This window comes from Sturnira hondurensis, unplaced genomic scaffold (genome assembly GCF_014824575.4).
Source record: "Sturnira hondurensis isolate 20B ecotype Veracruz unplaced genomic scaffold, ASM1482457v3 Scaffold0021555, whole genome shotgun sequence".
NCBI classification, from domain to species: Eukaryota; Metazoa; Chordata; class Mammalia; order Chiroptera; family Phyllostomidae; genus Sturnira; species Sturnira hondurensis.
Genome location: NW_028094186.1, coordinates 4431027 through 4453339, shown reverse-complemented (window position 1 = coordinate 4453339; position 22313 = coordinate 4431027). Strand labels below are relative to the sequence as shown.

The window sequence follows — 22313 nt, the reverse complement described above, 5'->3', positions numbered from 1 at the left end:
TCCCCTAGGCCCAGCTGCCAGTCTTCTTGATGGTTGGGGTCCCCAGTCACCAACCAGAGAACCAGATGCCTACCTGGTGGGGCAAATCAGTCACCGCCTCCCCCTCCCCCCAGGAAAATTTTGAGTGTAAAGGAGAGCCTTCTGGAATCTGTTTCAGTCCTCAGCGTCCTGTCAGTCTCCTCAGGGGGGCGGGACACAACCAGGTCACTCCTCCCCCTGCCCCCTCAGCCTTCCAAGCAGGGGCTACAGGGAGCAGAGAACAAGCCTCCTGGGTCCTGGGTTTGAGTCTGCCTACAACTGCTCATCAGGACTGCCTTCCAGGAAAGCAGTTTACGCAGGCTGTCTTGTGAGGGATGGGGTTTCGACCCCGAGCGAGAGGGGGGAGCCTGGAAAGGCAGGATGAGTTTGCGAGGTGGAGACAGGTGGGGAGGAGCTGGAATGAAGGCCCAGGGCCTATAGCGAGGAGGGGTCCCCCACATCTTGGAACTAGAGGGCAGAGCTGGGTACCCCAGCACCTGGCCCACGGTAGGACTACTTCATGAAAGTGGGTGAGTTCTCCTGGGCTGGTTGCTTGGGTAGGAGGTTGTGGCAGGACTCCCCAGGCCCCACCCCCTCCTGACGGAGGGAGTCTGTCCCCTCTTCCAGTCCCATCCAAGTCCCCCAAACTCTTTGGAGAGGTTGTGGTTCAGACCTACTTTGAGGGGTGGTGGGAAGGAGCATCGCTGTTCATCCATCCTGCTTCCCTGCAAAGAGAGGGCAGCACTTCCAGTTACACCCCACCCTCCCATTATACCCCTCCCACGCTTGCTGCAGGGCCCCCTCCCCTGGGCTCACAACCCATTCTGTGTAGTAAGGGAAAGCCCACTGATGTGGGTGACTCCCAGGGCAGGGTGCTCAGTTACTCAGGTCTCCCTGCAGCGCTGGCTGTCCTGCTGGCAACCTGGGCTGTGGGAGGCAAGGGGGGGGGGGCTGGGGGCTTTGTGCGGGAATGCCTGCGGCAGGGAGTGGGGGCAGGGGTGGCATGCATGTGTGGGGGCAGGGGGGAGGTGGGGAGGGAGCTATTGCATCAACACAGTTACGTGTTGTTAAGAGAGAGAGAGAGAGGGAGGGAGATAGGGAGAGAGAGACCTGGAGAGGGAGACGGAGAGAGGGGAGAGAGAGGGAAAGAGAGAGGAGGAGGGGAGAGATGGAGACAGAAAGACTAAGTGAGAGAGGCTGAGAAACAGCAAGGGGCAGGAGAGAGGGTTTAGAGGGTGGGCTGACATCAGGGAAAGCTCCTGTGTTTTGTTTTCAAGTCACTCCAGCCCCCTACTGACCTCCCAATACATACCCATACAAAAAACAGATGAGGGCCTGGAAGCAGGGGCCAGGCAGAGGGGGCAGGGGCTGCCTGGCTCATCAACACCTCCCCCCAGCCTCTGGCTGCCCTGTGCCCTGCATCTGTGCCCCCTCCCATTTTACATGGGGGTCCTGCAGAGTCTGTGATGACTCTTGGGGAATGGAGAATGATGTGGGTATGGGGGTGGGGTAAAGTGGGGACCCCGGCCCTGCTGGGGACCTTCACAGGGATGGGAGGTGGGGAGACACAGTGGGCCCTGGGTCCCAGGGTCAGATGCGGAGTTGGGCACTACTGGTCCCCACCCTACTCTGGACAGAAGGCTCTGGACAACACACTGCCACCATCTCCTCCCTGCATGGTCTGCCAAGGGCTCCTGAACTGTCTTCAGAGACAGAGGTCTATGGCTGGAGATACAGCAAGGGCCCCCACCCCAGCCCAGCCCAGCCCCATCTGTCTGCTTCCAGGAACGAGCAACGGACCCAGCCTCACCTGCATCTTTTCAATCATCTCAAACAGATCTGTGTTCTGCAACCAAGATCAGGAGAGCATAAATCAGTTTGTAGGTGGTCCAACTGATCCTGCTGAGCCCCCAAGGTGTCTGTACCCACCCATCTGTCATGGTCCCCCTGGCTCTGACCAACTGTCTTGGGCCTGTCAGCCCAGACAGAGCCTGGGCCCCTGAGGGACAGCCCACCCAACTCAGTCCCTTTCCCCAAAGGAGAAGGCTGGTGCCCCAGACAGAGGGATGTGACCCTTAGGGAGAGACATACCTCCCTCGTGTCACTATAGGGTTGGCAGTGCCAGGTCCAGCTCATGCACTTCTCAAAAGAGCCCCAGATCCAGCTGGGACCCTCAGGAGGGTCTGTGGTTCCCCCCCGCCCCCACACCCCCCTACCCCAAGCAGTATGGGCTGTTGGAGGAGAGGATGCTGGGATATCCCATTGGCCTACACACAGGGAGGGAGTCCATACACACATCCCACCCCTCACAGACAGCCTCTCCTGAGGCTAGCCAGGGCACATGCAGGGTTAATCAGGCATCTGCCAGCTGCCTTGGCAGCTTCAGCCTCTCCAGCGCCAACTCCCTGTGAGCCTTCCTGGAAGAAGGCATCCTTGATGGCTGGCTGGGCGGGGGGCTGGGCAAGGGGCTGGGCCTCGGAAGCCCCCAGAGTCTCCAGGATGATGCCCCTCCCCTACTCGTTCTCGGCTCCTGCTGCCCAGTGGGGGCATCACCTGAGCTCACACAGATGTGCTATGGGGTTGTGCACCAGGAAGCACATCCTCTTTTCTCCCTCTTGCTCAAACACACACACACACACACACACACACACACACACACGGGCCTACACACCAATATTTAAATAGTCTCGCTGTACCAAAGAAAGCAAACACACACAAACCCACAGGGTCTGTGCACACCAATCCTTAGACTTAAAGCTATATGCTACCTGCAAACACCCATGTTGGTGTCCCAAGTTACACAACAGCACACCCACTCACACATACACAGGTCCGTCTACAAGACCCATATACACAAATGCCAACCTTCCCCGGGCAGATCTGCACACCAGTAGTTGCACATGAAGCTACACGAACACCATGAAACCACTCTCACGCCTGCGTGTGGGGACACAATGACAGGCACTTGCAGCTACAGGCAGGCGTGTTCGTGGAAACTTAGCTACAGAGCCCCACTCCCGTGTGCCCCCCCACTGGAGCCACACACCCTGTGTAGTACCAGACACGACAGACCTGCTCCCACAACATTACGTGAGTTCTGAGGAAAAGGAAAAGCACACACAACTGCGGAGCAGTTAATCACCAAGGGTGAGGGGCAGAGGTCTGAACCTCACACCCACGTGAGCACATACCACCCATCTCTCTCTCCCTGTCACACTCACACACACACACAGAGCTCTGTTAAAAATCACCAGACACAAACACCCCAGGTGTACACTCTGAGGCTTGACCACAGGGGCAAATCTCACCCCAGGAAATGCACCAGAGGAAGCCGTGGGAGACGCTGACCCATGGTCACCTTGGCCACACCCAGCGTTTCTGAGCTTGGACAATACACACCTGCAGCCCAGGTACACAAACATGCCTGTCTACCCAACACCCTGCACAACAGCAGCATCAGCACCCACACTCACACCACCTCAGCCCAGCAGAGTGCCAGCATGACAGCAATGGGGCACACTGATGTCCCCCAGAGCACCCTGCTCAGGATGACCTATCACGGCAAGGAACAATGCACTAGGAGTCACATAAACACAGCCACATAAATACTGACACATGGTACTGTCATCCAGAGTGTACACACGACGACAAGTGACACCCACAGTTAGTCTTATGGGGGCAGCAGACATGCCGACACATGGGAGGCTGTGAGCCAAGTGGCCCAGAGCATCACCCAAAGTTACACCATGACATTCAGACCACCCTACATGGAACAGGGGATGGACGAAATGGTCCTGAGGCTAGTGCACACACACACAGTCACTGAGAGCCACTGTGCAACCAGGGCACTCTGTTTTGCAGACAGCGGCAGAAAGAGCCCAAGACCCGGGACCCTAGGGCAGGGGTGTGCCTTGTGGCCGCTGTGGCAGGGTGTCAGCCCAGAAGCTAACACACCCTCCATGACGGAGCCTCGCACACACGCCCTGGCTAGGGCAGAGCCTGCCGGGCTCCGAAGAAGTCGGGCTGACCCGGAGGCTCCCACAGAGCCCCTCAACCAGGCCACCTTGCCCCAGTCCTCACCTGCCAGGCGGCCCCAGTGGGCAGCGAGCCCCTCCGCGGACGGCCGGAGGGCGCCAGGGACCTCATCTGCGCCATCCTGGGCCCGGCCCGGCCCCAGCACCCGTCCCGGTGGTGCTTCAGGTGGTCCCGCTGGCTCCGGCCCACGCGCGCCCCGGCCCGGGCCCCGCGGCGCAGAGCTCCGAGTCGGGCTCCGGCTCCCGGCGGCGCGCTGCCTGCGCTGGGCTCGCCGGGTGGCCGGGCCCGGAGGGGGCGGGGCGCCAGGTACAGACCGTGCGGGGCCCGGGCGGGGCTACGGGGTGGGGGCGGGGTCACATAAGACCCGCCCCCAGAGCGGCCAGACCCGCGGTGTGTCTCTGAACACTGCGCCTGCGCGCACTTGGTGAAGCGCTTAAAGAGTTAAGTGCACCCAACTCTCTGGCACACCCGCCAGGTTCTCCCCAGCGCGACCCCATCCCACCTCTGTCTTCCCAGCCTTTGGGTACCTCGCCTCAGGGCCTTTGGGGTGGGGTTCTTGGGACCCGCTGTGAAGCCAGGCAGGATAAGGAGGGGATTACACTGGAGACTGAAGACTTTTCTTGAGTACCTAAGTAACATCGGGCCCTTAGCAAATCTCTCCCACAACCCAGGAGGTACTAGTGTCATTCCCACTTTACAGAAGAGAAGACTGATTTCAAGGTGTGAAGTGTCACACTCAAGATCACACAGCCAGGAAAGGCAGACCAGGAATCCAGGGAAAGTCCTGGGGCTGCTCTCCCCTCCCTCCCCTCCTGTTCCCTAATGCCTGAGCGGGGCTGGCCTGTCCTCTCCCTTCCTCAGGGTCCATGCTATACCTGGTTCTAACTACCCCCACCTCCGTCTTAATTGCCCCTGACCCCAGAGGAGAAAACCACAGTGCCTGGGGAGGGGCTGCCAAGGCTCCACTGCATGGAGCAGACTCCTGGACATACAGGTTCCAGCTCTGGCCTTGCTACAACTTGCTGAGTAGACTTGAGTGAGTCCCTGCCATCTCTGTAGCCCTCAGTCTTCCCATCTGTAAAATATAAGGCCTCTGCAGGTCCTTCCAGCTGACCCTGCATTGTATCTGCCATTGTACAGTGTGGGCAGGGCTGGGGCCTCAGCACCCCTTTCCCAGACAGATGCTGGGAAAGTGGTGATTGCTTCCTGACCAAGCCAACACCAGCTGCTTTGGAGCCTGCAGAGGCAGGGCTGCCCACCAGCTCAGTGCCCAGCCTCTCTTTATCCTGAAGGAGCTGCTGGCAGCTGCCCACCACCGTCTGACTCCAGGGCCCAGGACTCCTGGAAGGCAGGCGCTATGCCTGCCTTTCCCCGAGATCTGGACCTGGGTCAGGTTGGAGCTTAGGGAGCCGGCGGGAACTCCAGAGATGTGTGTTCCAGACACGGTGTAGCTTTGTTTTTAATAATTAACAGCAGCAAATATTGATTTATGCAGGCACTTCCAGGCCCGAGCGCTTCCGGGCACCCATCAAAAAGCAGCCGGAGAAACATCCATTCCCACACTGGGAGGAGGTGAGACCTGCCCATACCACTGGAGAGGCCTATGTGCCAGGCGGAGTGGAGGGGCTGTGCCCATGTGCACGCAGTTGTGTGTGTGTGTGACTGAGACTAGATGTGGCTGTGTGTACCTGGACATCCTGGGTATGTGTGCTTGTACATATGCATCTGTACATGCTTGCATGTGTACATGTGTACGTTTCTGAATACATGTGCAGACATGTGATTGTGTCCATGGACATGAATGTGGGTAGACTGTGTATGTACCTCTGTGCAGATTTCTGAATTCCCAAGTGAAGAAACCCCCATAAGCGGGCAGGGTAGGAGGGTCCTGGCCATCTCAGGTATGGCTCCCCGGTGAGGAGAGTCCCTCCTGGGTGTTCTGTCCTACCCTGGGAACATATTATGCTGATAATAGTTCGGCTTCCTGATGTCCACTTTCCAAAGTTACTCTCAAGGTCGTCACTCAATTACAAGCTGGCAAGGTGGATAGAGAAGGAACCGTCACCTCTATTTTGTGGATGAGGAAACGGAGGCCCAGAGAGGGGCAGGGATGTGCCCACTGGCACAGGGGCCATCAACACTGCGAATGTGTGCAGGGTTAGGAGTTCGAGGGGAGGGGCATGGCACATGTTTCACAGGCTGGGTTCCCTCACCTCCACCACTGGTTTGCCAGGATCCAGACAATCACTCAATCTCTCTGGACCCTGGTCAAAGGAGGAGGATCCGCAGACTGTGTCCTGATTCTGGGGCAGGGGTAAGCCATCAGGAGCCTACAGTCTGGGTCGTGCTGGCACAATTGGAGGCTTCTAGACAGACTGGGTGAAGGCCAGGAAGCCCAAGGGGAGGCATCTCAGAGCTAATCCGAGAAGGCCAGCCCCAGGCTGTGCGAGCAGGCAGGACTCAGGGCAAGGGGCCGTTCCGACCCTCCTTTTCCTGATGGGAAGACTAAGGCCCAGGGAGGAGAAGCTATGGTCCAAGGGCGCTCAGCCCTGGGTGAGAACCCAGGCCTCCTGCCAGATGCTCACTCACAAACCCAGCTGCCGTTGAGTCACTCCCTTCCTGCCAAGCCCCAGGATCTACACGGCCCATCTTGGGCTACTGCCCAGGCACAGAGAGCGAGAAAGGGTCCCCCTGACACTGTCCATAGGATCCCCACTTGGGACCCCCTTGGAGGTGGTGGTCCCTCACAAGGACATCATTCCTGGGCCATCTGCCCTCCTAGCCCAGGAGAGGAATGTAGCCCTTGTTTCAGGCCAGAGCGCTAGGAGAGGAGTTTGGCAGATCCTGCCTCTGCTACTTCCTGGCTGTGTGACCGTGGGAAGACTACATTGCCTCTCTGAGCATCTCATCTGGAGCTTCATCTGGAGAATGCCTACCACCTGGGGGTTAATGAAAGGACCAAGAGGCATGATGTCTGCAGACATGCTTTAGAAACTGTAAAGTGTACTACAAAAGTGAGGACTTGTGACCCTCTGCGTTAGAGAGGCCATGAGATCAGCACTCCGGTCAGACAGACTTGGTTCCAGCTCCGCCCCCATAATATCCTACCTGTGTGTCTTTGAAAAAGTAACTTAACCTCTCTGAGCCTCGATGTTCTAATCTGTAAAATGAGACTAATACTAGCAGCTAGCACACAGTACTTATAGTTTGCGGATGAAATGAGACACCGTATTTAAAGCATTAAGTACCCAGGTGGCCCACAGATCATTTCAACCAATGCTAGCAGTTATTACTGGTATTTGATTCTCTGCATACGTTTAATTATTTCTCTCGAGACTGGACGGTGACTCCTGGAAGGCAGGGTCTGGGTCTAGTTGATTTCTGGCTGCTCGGTACCCAGCGCAGTCTGACACCAATCAGGTACTGGGTGAACATCTGATTTTGATGATAACAACAACAATGGCCTCATTTATAGGGCTTTCCCCCTGTGCCAGACATTGAGCCTAGAATGCTTTACGGCACTTTTCCGCTTAATCCTCACAAGGGCTGCATGATGGGGGCACTGCCATAACTATACCTGATGTGTCGATGAGGAAATGGAGGGTGGTGTCGATGACGAAGGTCATGAAGAACAGTCGGGGCCCGTTTATTCCCAGCTGCCCTGCCCCACCCCAAGCAGCACTACAGACCCCTGTCCAATCTCTGAGACAACCAGGCCCACCCAGAGCTGAGCAGTGGTGGCCTGAAGGTTTCACCCCCTGCCCAGGAGTCATTCTCAGGTACTCTGAGTCATTCTCTTAGCCCTGGGGGTCTCCACACCTGGGGCGGTGGGGAGGCAGGCACTTACTTTTGGGTGGAGTGAAGCAGCGGATGGGGAGGCTAAGTCCACTCGTGGCAGGTCTAGGGCCTGAGGGAAGCGTGGGTTCTGCCCATCACTCCTCCTGGAAGAGAAGAAGAGTCTGAGGTCAGGGAGAACCCCATGGAGGGAGACTTGTGAACTCTGGGAGAGTCAGCCTTGGAGCTGGGGGATGTGAGGGGAGGCAGACTTCACGCAGGAGTGGGTCCCGGGGTCCCCAGGAGGAGGAGCTTCCTGAGTAGGGTAGCCAAACAGGCTCTCTTTCCCCAGAGACTGGAGATGTGAGCAGGTCTCTCCCAAGCTCTCCATCAGGCTTCCCTCACACGTACTTTGGCCAAGAGGATGTCAGCCGCCCATTCTGAAGATGGGTAGACTGAGGAGGGGGCAGTGAGGGTTGCTCTTGATGGCTGAGCCAGGACCTCTGGATTCAGCAGAGTGCACCAGGCGGTGTGGACCACCACCACCACCACCCCCCCGCCCCCCAGCCTTCAGGGAGACAGCAGCCTATGGGCTGAGAGAGGCCACTGGGCTACTGATCTCATTGATGGTAACAATACCTGATACTCATTGGGCCTACTATGTGCCAGGCCTGAGGGCACAGACCCCTCACCACACCTGTATCCCCACTTGACAGAGAAGGACCCAGAGGTGTGCAGAGGTCAGCGAGCTAGTTGGTGGCAGAGCGGGCGTTGGAGCCAGGCCTGACTGACTCTGGGCCCGGACTCTCTGCCCGCACCCACGCCCCTCCCGGAGGAAAGGGAACAGGTCTAGCGAGGGTGAAGTCAGCTCCCGCCACCCTAGAAAGCCTGCTGAGAATGCCACCTCCAGGGTCAGGGAGAGGAGGCACCCAGTGGTTCCTGGGACCCAGGGAGCCCAGGGCTGGGGAGCAGGCCTGGCTTCCGCTGGCTGCTGAGGGCCACCCTGACGTGGCTGTACCCCCGCCCAGGTCCCAGCAACCCAGAGGATGAGTCACGAAGGGTGCCAGAGGATCCTCAGCGGCCCACGGCTGCTTGAGTCAGGTGAAGTTGGGACTGCCACGCCTCCAGAGGGCACGAGCTGCAGGAACCGGGAAGGAGGCCCTGAGGAAGCTCAGAGCCCCGCTGTGGACTCACCTCAGCCCAGCCCCCGTCCTTGGCCTGCTGCATGCACCTCTGCACCTCTGCACCTCCCAGGTGCGCACCTTAAAAGGAAGGTCTTGGCCCAAAAGGATGGCTGTAGTGACAGTGGCACTTTCAGGCTGTGGCATCAGTGTGGGGGACATATTCCCAGGTACTTACCTATTATGGGACCTCAAGTGACACATTCCTCCCAGCCTCAGTTTCCCCCAAAATCCATCACAGAGCCTGAGCAACTCCTAGTTATTCACTCAATAAACTTTTTGATAGTCATTCATTCATGGTAAACTCCGGCTCCCCGGGTCAGGATCTCATTTGGTATTTGCTGAATAGACTCAATGGAGGCCGGCAGTAGGGAACCTACTGGAGATTCGTGGCCATGGGAACAGCCTAAACGCAGTTTCCCACAGACTGCAAGGCGCACTGACGTGGGGAGAGACTGGGGACAAGGGCTAGAGAGGGGTCGGTAGCAACAGTCCAGGCAAATTCCAATGTGGCCGCCACAGGGACTCCTCGATGAGACCTACTGTGTGCTTATACCGTGCCAAGTATATTATACCCTCACTACAGTGCCAGAGGCTGGCATTATTTACCCCCATTTTTTACAGGTGGGAGAAGATGAGGCTCAGCAAGGTGAAGCCACTTCCCCTAGGAAGTGGGTGGCAAAGCCAGAATGTAAAGCTCAGGCCACTGACTGAGCAGGCCCAGGGCCAGTGGGATGAAGAGCAGATGGTGCCCAGGGGCCAGGAACTCCTGGGCTTGAAGCCCAGGGGAGGCTGGGCCCCCTACTAGGCGGTAGGGACCACTGTCTGGGTGGGGCCCTGGCTGTGGAGGGGAGGTTGTTGCCCATGACGGAGCTATTGGGGTAGTGTCCTTCTGTCTGTCCACCCCCAGGCTGAAAGAGTAGCCACCACAGGTCAGCCTGGCAGCAGCTCCCTAACACGCTGCTCCCCCGCCAGAACGCTCTCAGCTTCAGCCTCCCCGTGCCCAGGTACCCATGTCTCTCAGGACTTTGCACACTGGCCCAGGACTATGGAGGTCTCTGTGGACTAGGGGGCCCTGGCTTCCACAGGACCCAGCCTCTCCAGGTCCTCGGCTCCCCAGTTTTCATCTGGCCAGTCCTGCTCCTCACAGGAAATGCCACCCCTCACCCTGCCCAGGCAGGCCCACCTAAAAGGTCATGCTTCCAAGTCCTAAAGGCCCAGGGAAGGAAAGGAATCCAGGATGAGGACAGAGCAGGAAATCAAAGGCTCTGGGTCCTGCCTACGTCACCATCCTGGCCCTGAGGGATGGACGGCTGTAGTAACAAGAACCACCAGAGACCTGTGCCTTGCCTTATTTAACCCTCAGAGCTCCCCCATGAGACGGGTGCTTGGAAAGAGCAGATTTTACACGTGAGGAGACTGAGGCTCATAGAGGTACATTACCTTGCCCGCGGTCATAACAGTTCAGGGGGTAGAGCGGGGCTTTGAACCCAGATTTGTTGCTCCAGGGCCCAAGAACTGCACAACATGGGCAGCCAGCCCTGTGGACGCAGCCATCACACTGGACAGGCAGCCGCCCTGGTCACAGCAGCAACAGCAGCCAGTACGGAGGCAGAAGGTGCCACGTGGGGGCTCAGCTCCATCTGCTTCCCTTAACTCTTCCCTTCTATTAACTCAGCTAATCCTCATCTTTCAGAGGCGGGACGAAGACACAGAGAGGTTAAGCGATCTGTCCAAGGTCACACTGACAGTACAAGTAAGCGAAATACGGAGGATTTGCACCACCAACCCTCCAGGTCTAGATGCTGTGCCCAAGCGCTACACTATACTGCCTCTGAGTAAACAGTAATTTCTCAGTAAGTACTTTTGAAGGAACAAATAAACACAGCCCCTCGCCTCCCTCCGACCCCTCTAGCCTCCTTGGATGCCTTCTCCTCCTCTTAACTTTCCTCACCTCTCACCATTTCTTCTCCACCTTTCTAGCCCATCCCTCCCTCCCCTTCTGGAGAGGTTCTCCTTCCTCTTCACGAACCTCTCCATCTCTCCCCTCTCTCTCATCTCGTCCTTGACTCCTCCTGGTCTCCGCCATTCCATTCACATGAGGTTTCCCAAGCCTCTACCCCTCCCCACTTCCCCGACAACCTCCCTGATGCTCTGGCCTGCCCCAGCTTAGAATGCTTTGCATTCTTCCTGCACTTGCAGCCGCAGCCCCAGGAAGGTGCCTGGAGCAGGCCTCCCTGACCAGGACCACAGCCGCACGACTGGCCGTACAGCCCTCAACAGCTGCAGCTTCGTGAGGCTGGACTGGTATCAACCTTTCCCCCAACAAGACAACGGAGGTTCAGGGAGGTTAAGTGACAAGCCCAAGGTCATACCAGAGAAAGGGTAGTGCCAAGGTCTGACTCCAGCCAGAGGTTCTTCTACAACACACGTCACAGCTCCCCTCAACCCAGGCCCTCAGTCCTGCTGTGTAGCCTTGGCCCCCCAGTGGCCTCCCCACCGCAGCTCCTGGCTCCTGCAGACCCTGCCAAGCATCTTCCTGAGGTCCAGATTAATCCTGCCCTGTTTGGCCTGGACATGTGCCTACAGGTACAGAGGACACCTGGACACAGAAAAAGGTGGTGGCCAGAGAGGAGGGAACTTGCTCAAGGTCACAGAGAGAGCTGGAGGCAACCTGGAGTTTGGGCCAGACACATTCCCGGGGTCACCTTCAGGCCTGTAGGTGCATGGCCACCAGCCAGCTGGCCCCAGCTCTGCCTTCCCCTGCCCCAACACCCATCTCTCCCAGGGAAAGGGTATGGGGTGGGGTGTGGGGGCAGGGCCAGTGGCTCAGCTCCTGAGTGGGACGGGCCAGGCAGGAAGCTGCTGCCGACGGCTCCCAGGTTTCTTGGCAACTGTCACTGCGTCTCCTCCCCCTCTCTTATCTCCCCGTCAAGGTAACAATAATAATCTCACCATCATGAGTACAGCTCTTTGTACTTTTCAAAAGCCCTATTTATCTGTTCACCCCTGGGAGACTCGCTGGAACTGGAGACGGAGATAAGGCAGCCGCTAGAATCCCCAATTCCCATAGAGGTAAACTGAGGCTCAGAGAGGTTAAACCACCAGCTCAAGGACACCCAGCAAGGTCGGGGCAGACTGGGGATTAGAACCCAGGTCTTTCATCAGTCCAGGGCTCTAGATGCCACCCCAGGGTGGGGGCATCTCAGGGAGTTCCCACACTTAGCAAATCGCAGGTCAGACCCAGACACAGTGGGGGAGGTATGGGAGACAGGTGAGACTGAGGACAGATGGCCAGAGGCCTCCTTGGGTTGCTTCCCACCTGCTGACCAGCTAGAGAGTTGGGGGAAGATCCTGCCTCTTTCTCTCATCTGCAAAATAAGAGAGGACGTAGCCACTCCCTGAAGTGGCTGTGAGCCATGGAGTACAGGGAGCACTCCAGAAGTGACTGCGGGTATGACAACTATGATGAGCCACTCTCCTGGGCACTTCACCTTCTCTGGACACCAGGGCAGGGACTGGACTGACCTGGGGATAGGACTTGGCCCTTTGCCAAGAAATCTAGACATCACTGCACTGGATGGAGGTCCCCAGGGGGCCTGGCTGCTGCTGACTCTCCCAGGCTCACCTCCACACACGCACAGCCCCTGCCTGTCCCACCCCAGCCACCGTGTCCTGGCCTGGGCTGCAGGCGGTTTCTCCGACAAGGCACACCGTTCCACACTGCTGGGCCTCTGCACCAGCTGGACCCTCTGCCAGGGCTCCCTTGCTTTCTTTTCTGCCTCATGAACTATTCATGCTTGAAAATTCCATTCAAATGGGTGAAACACTGGTGGCCAGCACAGGTGACATTAAGCCACCAAGGCAGGAAGCCTGTGATGGCGAGCAGGGGAGCTGGACAGCACCCACACAAGCTCGGGAACCAGGCTCAGGGGGTCAGGAGGGCTCAGGAGGGCAGAGGATGGGCTCACCAGCCAGGGGAGGCAGAACTGAGAAGGGTATGGCGGGGGGGGGGGGCAGGGGCGGGGGCGGGGGCACTAGCCCAGGACAGGAGGCTGAGAGGCCCAGACCAGACCAGCGCTGGGCAGCAGAGGGCCATGAAACCGACTGGCTCTACCAACCTGATGATTCATGGAGCGGGGAGGGGAGGGGTAGGGACCTTAAAATGAGTAGAGGGTGCAGAAGGCTGCTCCTAGAGACCCTAAACCCCGAGAGAGGCCCCTCTGGGTGGGGCTGGGGAGCACCCTGTGTCTCCCAGGCACGGTGTCAGCTCTGAGGGGACCCTAATCTCCTGAATCAGAGACTAGAACCTCCCTGGGGCCACAGAGGCCCATTGTCTCCAGAGCATAAGCCTCTGGCACTGCCTCCCTGCTTGCCCCTGGCCCTGCCAAGGTGCCAGGGAAGGTGGCCAGGGCAGCCCGGTGAGTGAATTTTTGAAGCTAGGCCCAGGGAGTCTGGGCCCTCCTCCCAGGCCCGTGGGGAGGGAGAGGGGTGGGACACAGGCACGGCCACCCCTGGCTCTCTTTTCCAGGCACCTTTGACCTCTCCCAGGACTGAGGAGGGATCAAGGGGGCGGGGGAGCCAATCACTGTGATGTCACGTGATCTGTCACAATAACTCTGACTGAGGGCTGCTCTTCTCTTCACCCCGTTTCAGAGATAAGGAGGTGGGGGACCAGGGAGGTTGCAAGATGGGCCTGGTCTCACAGCCAGGGGTAGAGCTGGCAGGGTCCTCCGGCTCCAGGCTGGGCAGAGGGGTGAGCTGGAAGGCGGCATGTGCTGCCGCCCTGACACTGAGCTGGCTGTGTGCCGAGACAGCCGGATCCCGGAGCTGGGCCAGGCAGCGGCGTCCTGAGCAAACAACAGGTTGGCAGCCCTGAGAGGAGGTCATGGGACTGGCCCCCACCCAGAGGCAGCACCTGGGGATTGGGCCTCCCGTCCACCTGCACCCTGCCCAGGTGGCTTGAGCCCTGCTGTGGCCTAAGTCTGACCCTCTCTACCTTCCAGGGGACAGACTCCTCCCCGCCCTGGGGACAGGGATTGGAGGGGCAGGGACACAGAGATGACCTAGCAATTAGATGACCCGGCTATTACCTCTGCTCAGGTAATAACATCTGTTTACCCAGCCTGGTGTTTGACAGTTTACAAACTGCGTTCCCTCTAGACCCTCTCAGCAACCTTCCAAGGAACTTAAATCAGGTAACATTATCTCCATTCTACTCAGAAGAAAACCGAAGCTGGTGATTTGCCCAAGGTACCACACCTGAAGCTCAAACCCAGCTGCTGTGCCCCTGGCCACATTGGCACAGGGCAATTGCCAGTGCTGGGCCTGGATCGCGCCTCCCACCTTAGAGCCCATGTGCAAGAACCTTCCTAGGACACACACACACACACACACACACACACACGTCTGACCACCACCTATGCCCCGCCTCCCTCATTAACCTATTGTCCTTCCCCCCACCTCTGCAGCCAGGGGTCTCCCCCTCTGAACTCCATGCATTCCTTCACTCACTCCATCATCCACCCTCTCTCCTCTGTGTCCTTCATTCCTACGCTCAGTCACGCATGCAGGACACACGTCCTGACGCCTGCTCTGGGCTGGACAGTGGGGCTGAGTGTTGGCATCAGCGCCGGGAGAATCAGGCCTCCCCCACCTCAAGGCAAAAGCCACGGTGACAGGGGCCCAGACCGTGTTCCTGCTGCTCCTGGCACGCCGCGTGCCATACTGCTCAGACACTGGCCCTCTGAGGCCGAGGCCTCCTTCGCTCCACCCCGCTCCCTCCCTAGCCTGTGGTTTTGCCGCCTTGTGGGCCCCAGGCCAGGCTGGCAAGCATAAGTTCCTGCCAGGCCAAGGGGGAACTCCCTTGCAGAGAAACAGGGTCACCGTCTCCTAACCAAAGGCGATGAGGAAAAGCCCTGGCACTTTGACTGGCTGGCACTCAAGTCTGGTTCGGACACAATGCAGGAGGGCGAATGGGAGGATGAGAGACTGGGAGCCCTTTCAGCCAAGGACTGGTGGAAATAGGAACCCCAGAGGGCCCACTGTGCCTGGCAGGGGCCATGCGGGGAGCCTTAGACTCCAAGCTGCTTCCCTTCTCTGAGCCTCAGCTTCCTCATCTGCAAATGGGACAGTAACACCTACTTTCTGTAGGGTTGTTGTGCAGAATAAATCAGACAGCGCATGTACCACCCAGCTAGCCAGAGCCGGGTGCAGCCCTGTGCGGCATAATGACGTCTCGGTCAATGACGCATGTACGATGGTGGTCCCACACCACTATAATGGAGCTGAGAAATTCCTATCACCTGGTGACGTCATAGCAGCCTTCATGTGGCAGCATGACACGTTACTCACATATTTGTGGTAATGCTGATGCAACCAAGCCACCACTCGGCCAGTTGCATGACAGTCCAGCTCAGAGTTATGCTGGGTGACACACCACGCGAGGTGGTGATGATAAACGGCTGCCCCGGTCTATGCACTTACTACATCATACCGTGAGACGTTACTGTGAGATGCCCTTCTTACTGACCCACAAGTCAGCCGGCTGTGAACAGTGCGCTGTGTCACGCCAGCAACAACTGCCTCACACACCTCGCGCACCTGACCACACCTTTCGACGGCACCATTTCTCTTGTGCTTGATTTAATCTCCCATTGTCCTAAAAATGTTGTGGCATCCAAGTGTGCGGTGTTTATAAAGTCTCCAGCACTGTCCTGTGGCGTCGGGGGCTTCACACTCACGCACCGACTCCCCAGCGCAGCCTCCAGGCCTGCAGGCTCCATTCACGGCCAGGGCCCCGCACAGGTGCTCCATTGTTTATCTTTCATACTGCATTTTCCCTGGGCCTTTTCTGTGTTTAGGTATCTTTAGATGTCACAAATACTCACCGCTGGGTCACAATGGCCTACAGTGCTCAGTTCAGTAACATGCTGTGCAGGTCTGCAGCCTGGGAGCAGTAGGCTGGGCCGTAGAGCCTGGGTGTGTACTAGGCTCTACCGTCTACATTTGTGAAAGTGGCCTCCATGATGTTTGCACAATGACGAAAGCACCTAACGATGCATTTCTCAGGAAATATCCCTGCTGTTAAGTGGCACATGACTGTACACAGGAGGTGTTCAGTAAATTATAGGCTCCTGCCCGGAAAGGGACAACATCAGAGGTGTGAGCTCTGGAGCCCGGCTGCCAAAGTTTGTACCCTGGCTCTGCCACCGAACAGCTGTGTGACCTTGGGCAAGTTACTTAACCTCTCTGAGCTGCAGTTTCCTTATCTGTAAAATGGGATAGCAGTGCCTGCCTCCAAGGGTGGTCCTGAGGACTGAATGAGTTGATACAGTATAAACATTAACTGAGAGCTCTTCCTGGCCTTCTCTGCTCTCTTCCTTTCTATCTTCCCTTCTCTGCAGGCGGCTAAGGAGTGAGGCAGGATTCCGGGTGAAAACTGTGAGAAGGTAGAACATGAGAATCAACGTGATAGAGTTGCCCAAGAGTAAAGCCACCTGCCCTGTAAGGCGCTCGGCTCCCTGGCACACAGAGGTGGGCAGCACTCTCAGAGGTGGACGCAGCGGGGAGTGGGGTGGGTGGAGATACTAAGGAGTAGGGACAGGCGGAGTCCAGGGAGCCTGGGCTTGACCAGACGACCTCTCAGGAGCCTTCCACTGCTGGAACCTATGCCTCTTGTTACCTCTAGAATCCCCGTGGTTGAGGACAGAGGCTTGGGTGGTTCCCATCGTTGTGAGGAAAGGGACTTTCCCACGACTGGCTGGTAGCACACAGATCACCGAGGCTGCAGGGTTGTTTGGCCACCCCCTTTAGAAATGGAAACGCGCACTGGCCCAGCAGCTCTAACTCTAGACAGTTAACCTCCAGGGATCCTTACAGAGATGTGCAAAAATATGCAAACAAGGAACATTCATGCAGCAGGGGACGCAACAGTTAAACCTGGAAGCCACCCCCAACGCTCATTCAAAGGAGGCCGGTTAAATCCATCAAGGCGAGTGCAAACCATGAAACACCACGCGGTGATGACAAAGGAGGTCTCTAGTCCTGAAGGAAAAAGGGCTTTGAGGCACCATGGTGAAGTGAGAAGAGCAAGTTGTGCAACAAAACTCTCCCTTGTAAAAATTTAAAATTGCATATAAAAGTTCACGTGGCTTATCCCTGGGAAGCAGAGCCCTGGGGAGCTTCTATCTTCTACAGGATGTATTTTTCTGCATTGTTTGAATTTTTACAATGAGCACTTGTTTTTGTCCTCAGGAAAAAAAATTAAAGATTTTTTTTAAAAGCAAACATTTACTCTGACTCAGCTCTCAGAGTACATGACTCCTTTACCTCTCTCAATCGTCTTGAGAAGGAGTTATTGTTCTTCACTCCTTATTCCAAGGAGGACATGTTGACATTGGGGAAGGTGAACAACACGGCCACAGTCCCCCAGCCGGGAGTGACAGAGTGGGGCTGTAACCCCTGTCTGGCTGACCCTGGAGCCCACACCCCTTCCCCTACATAAGCAACCTGTTCTGAGGGTCAAGAAAGAGAGAAGGTGGGAGAGAAGCAGCCCAGGCAGCTGGGCGCAGGGCACAGGTGTCAACATCTGTCCCATCCTGGAAGCTAGGTCAGCTGAGGTTATCCCCCATGCGAGGACAGGGCTGTCTGCCTCATTTGCAAAATGCAAATGCAGGCTCTGCTCTGGGCTTCTGCTCCATGCCCTGAGCCACCCTGGGCCAGCAGGCTGGCAGGTGACCGGCCTCACCCTTGGCACTCCCACCAAGGCCGCAGGGTCAGTAGGCAGGTGGGCACGCTCTGGGGCTCTAAACAACTTTCCGTGTTGTTCAACCTGTTTCTGGAAGAATTTGGCACTAAAGGTCACCTGCCACCTTCTCGGGGAGAGCCTAGAAAGAGGATGGGCACAGTTGAATGGGCCGAGTCTGAATTGGCCAAGTCCAGATGGGCCGAGTCCAGATGGGCCAGGAACCAGATCTGGAATCGGATGGATCTGAGTTCAAAGCCTGCCTCTAGAGCTGTGTGGCCCGAGACAAGACACTTTACCTCTCTGAGCCTCTGTGTCCTCAGCTGTGAAACGGTGTTGCTAAGTCTTCCCTGCAGGCTTGCCGGGAGAGTTTGACGAGAAAATGTGTGCGGAAGTACTTCCTGAGTTGGAAGACCCCTTCCAGAAACGTGCACACCTGTGCAAACGTGAACAGAGGTTGCTCCTGGCTGGAGTGGGGGTGGGGGGGCTCTGCCCCACAGAAGCAGCAAGCAGGTGGAGCAGATGCCTGACACTTTGTCGACAGCCGGCCCCAGGTTTGCTGCAGCTCTGCCCGACGGGGACAGCGGGTGTGTGACTCCGCGGGTGAAGATGTGGATGGGAGGCCTGGCGGGAACGTGAATGTGAGTGGGAGAGAAAGCGCTCATGTCTGGGGCATGCGTGGGTGTATATGTGAGCATGCGTTACCTATCACGTCATCCACCTGCCTAAAAGCCGCCCCCCCCCCCCCACCGCCGCCCGTGGCTTCCCACGGCAAGAAGGATGGAGCCTCACGTGGCTCATGAGGCCCTGGGTTATCTGTCCCACCTCCAGGCCTCTGCGTACACTGCGCCCTCTGCCTGTTACACTCTCCCCTGGCCTCCCCCGTCACACTTCAGGCGCTGCCCCGGCCCCAGACTGGGCCAGGCTGCCCTCATCCTGACCGGCTGTCCCAAAAGCCTGTGTTGGGCGGACCTCGATTCATCAGTTTGTTCTGCACATGTGCTAGTGCGATTATCAGGTCACCAAAAGGCTCTAGCACCAGAAACGGAGCTTCCTGCAGTGAGGACCGGACCCATTCATTAGGGGCCTGGCACACAGCCAATGCCCAGGCGTGGTCTGCTGCCTGAGTGTGTGTATGTAACTCCACATTCACGACAAAGCTGTCCACTGGAGAGTCCCGCCTATGAGTGTGAGTGGGAAAGTGTGTGTGTGAGAAAGAGAGACAGAGAGAGCAGGTACTGGCATCTTCTCAAGAACCTCTGGCCCTGTGGGAGGGCTGGGTCTGGGAAAAGCTGATACGTTCTGTGGCCGCAGCCCCAGCTGGCTGGGGGGAGAGGGAGAGCAGGCACACATTGTCGCCCCCTCCCCCCGGCCCCTCAGAAAATAGTCAGATCCAGGGCCTCTGTGTCAGACTCCAGCAAGCCTCTGGGCAAGGGGGCCAGCCAGGTGGGTGCAGGCTGGCCCTCTTCCTCTGCTCTGCAGTGGGGTCCCCTCCCCTCACCAGCTCAGAGGCCCAGCACAGCCAATCTCACCTGAGGCCCCACCCAAGCCTGGTCCTGTGCCTGACCACAATGCCTACGCCTGCCTCGGGGGCAGCAGTCCTTGATCTGGGAGAAGGCGGGCCTCCAACCTCCCTGCCTGCTCAGCCACCTTCCACCAGCTGCCCAGAGATGACCTGGAATGTTCCAGAACTGGGGTGGGAGAAAGGAATCTTGTTCCCACCTCAAGGCCTTTCCAATTACTCTGCTCTCTGCCTGGACCACCCTTCCCACAACCTCAGAGAGGCCCTCCTGATACCCTTTGCAAAGGCAGGGCCCCTCCCACCCACCGTGTCCCTCACTCCCCATGACCCACCTGAAACTGCCTTTTGAGGTTTTGCATCTGTCCCTGCACTGGAAGGGAACATGCACCAGGGACCGCATCCATCAGATTCACTGCTGTGTCCCCAGTTCTTAGACACCACCTGGCACATGGTAGGGACTTGATAAATACTTGCTGAATGAACATATGGCCGATGGAAGCCTTGAAAGAACCCCACGAGGTGAACACTGTCCTGTCTACAGGCACGGAAACTGAGGTGCACAGAGGCCTCTGGTCCAGTCATACAGCGAACAGCAAAACCAGGTCAAGATTAGAAACTACCTGGCTCCACTGGAATCCTAACACATCAGTGTTTTGTAGTCCATCTTCCCATTTGCAGGCAGGAAAATGGGCCTCAGAGAGCAACGCTTCTCCCCTCCGGCAGCACACGGTCTGCAGCAACCATGCTGCTGGGCGAGGCCACCCTTCCACGGCACCTCCTCACTCCTCTCGCTCACCCTGCGGTGGGAACGACTCATACCCTCACCGCACAAAGGGAGAAACCGCCGTCACCTCCCAGCCAGGGGAGGTGCACCCCAAGGTCACCCAGCCAGAACTCAGCATAAGCCTGTTTGGCTGCAACGCCAGTGTTCTCAGGGCCAGTGTCAAGGTCGGTGCCCAAGGCCAGAAAGCATGCTCGGGTATAAGCAGGGCTGACCCCCGGGCAGGGGGTGAGCTTCCAGAGGGCTGAGTCTGCACCCTGAGTAATTCTGTCCCCATGACGGGGCCCGGAACCTGAGGTGCATGGCAATAGCTGTGATCGCTGGTGTCACTCTACACCAGGCCCTAGTTTCCCAGGGGGGCGTCCAACCTTTTGGCATCTCTGGGCCACAATGGAAGAATAAGAGTTATCTTGGGCTGCACATTAAACACACTGTGACACATAACCACACAAAAAAATCTCATCACGTTTTAAGTAAATTTACAATTTTGCGTTGGGCCACATATACAGCCATCCTGGGCTGCATGCGGCCCACGGGCTGCAGGTTGGACACCCCTGTGACCTTGGCATTAAATGAGGCCCAAAGAACCTCATTTATGCGCCACAACAATCTACCAGCTGGTGCTTTTATTGTCCTCATTCTACAGGTGAAGAGACCAAGACCCAGAGAAGTTAACCTACACCGTACACAGCACTGGACTGACAGAGGGTGAGGAAAATTGCAGTTGGTGTTTGAACTCAGGTCTGCCAGGAAGCAGAACCCAAGTATTTCCATGTGCCACCCAAACAAAGGGACCTGAGCCGGAGCACCCCAGGGTGTAGAGGCAAGCAGGGCCAACCGGGCTGGGAACCTGAGAGCTGCAAGAGACCTGGGGGCCAACTGTGCCTCTTCATTGTGCCAAAGGGGGGCATGGGGAAACTGCCTGGAGTGGGGGACTCACTCCCCAAGATCACATGAGGAAAGAGTGGTGGTCGCAGGACCAAAGCCCATCTGGAGGGGATCTTATCTACTTAAGCTAGAGGGGCATTTTCCTGGAAGACAGGGTCCTTTCTGGCCTTGGGTCTCTCCCTGGAGTGCCCCCACCAAGGATGTGGCATCTCTGGGCTCACAGGAAGACAGGAACAAATAAGGGGCTTCAAGGCCTGCAAGGGCTGAGCCGAAAGAAAATGAAAGGGAGTGTGGGCTAGGACAAGTGACTGTTTGGACCGGAAGAGCAGACATGGGGAGATGCTATGTAATCCCCATCCTTATCTCACTGAAGGGCCACTGTGCGGGGGCAGGGGACCCAGGGGGTGCGTCTCAGCTCAGGCAGCTAGTTCCAAGTAAGGAAGAACTTTGGATACCCATCTGAGCTGCCCGGCGACGGAATGGGCTACTTTTAAGCAGGGAAGGGCTGGTCAAGGAGCGGCTGAGAGGCCGTGATGGTCTCAGCCAGGAAGAGTGGGTTTCAAGAAGTCTATGAAGTGGTTGAAAATAAAGGTGCACATTTCTCAGGAGACCTCAAAGGCTTCTTCCAATACTCGAAGGGGTCATGAACCAAGGGAGGGATTCCTTGCCAAGTGAGAGGCCATAGGAAGGTACTTCAAAGGGCTCTTCCATTTCCAAAGATTCTAGGAGGCCCAGATCCTCTGATTTCAAGATTTTACAAAGCCAGGAGTCTAAGATTCAGTGGTTTTGCATGTCAATCACTGGCATTATATCAAAATTTCTACTCTGCCTACAGAAATCTGATCAATCGGCCCCTCCCTTCTCTGTAAACCCGCTCTGCCCCACCATATCCCTGCTACAGAACGAAGTAAGCTTGTTCCTACCTCAGGTCCTTTGCACCTGCTGCTCCTTCTGTCGGGCTGCCCCCTTGCCCCTGCTAACTCTTCCTACAGCCAGCTAATCTCATTCTTCTGGTTTCGGTTCAAATGCTACCTCCTTAAAAAGGCCCTTAGGACACCCTCTGACATCTTCCATCCCTCAGCTTAGGGTAACGTGCAGACAGGAGCCTGGTTGCTTAGGTTCAAATCTCAGCCTTGCCAAGAGACCTTGAAGGGGTTACTTAACCCCTCTCTGCTGTAGTTTCCTCAGCCCCAAACCAGGGATAATAACAGTACCTGCCTCATGGGATGGTTGTGAGGATGGTTGTCATCAATATAGGAAAGAGTTTTGGAATATAGCCTGGCATGTAGTAAGCTCTAGGTAAGGATCAGCTCTCCTTAATGTGTGTCCTTGCTCTAAAATTCAGCACAATTACTCTGGCTGGTGTGG

General features: G+C 57.0%; 1 protein-coding gene across 14 annotated transcripts in view; it reads right to left on the bottom strand.

The window, feature by feature from the left end:
* The window catches only part of RAP1GAP (RAP1 GTPase activating protein), a 62508-nt gene that overhangs the window by 20887 nt on the left and 19308 nt on the right, over positions 1 to 22313 (bottom strand). For 12 of the 14 annotated variants that reach the window (XR_005064595.1, XM_037032758.1, XM_037032757.1 and 9 more), the window contains 3 exons: positions 7901 to 7994; positions 1829 to 1864; positions 696 to 743 (listed from right to left, as the gene is read on the bottom strand). Coding sequence is in view for 13 of the 14 variants with exons in the window: in XM_037032747.1 (XP_036888642.1) it covers positions 696 to 743; positions 1829 to 1864; positions 7901 to 7994 (178 nt within the window). In the remaining variant the exon portion in view is untranslated. Of the gene's footprint in view, positions 1 to 695; positions 744 to 1828; positions 1865 to 4098; positions 4320 to 7900; positions 7995 to 22313 lie in introns of those variants that run through there. The other 2 variants (XM_037032748.1, XM_037032752.1) reach the window with 2 other exon arrangements.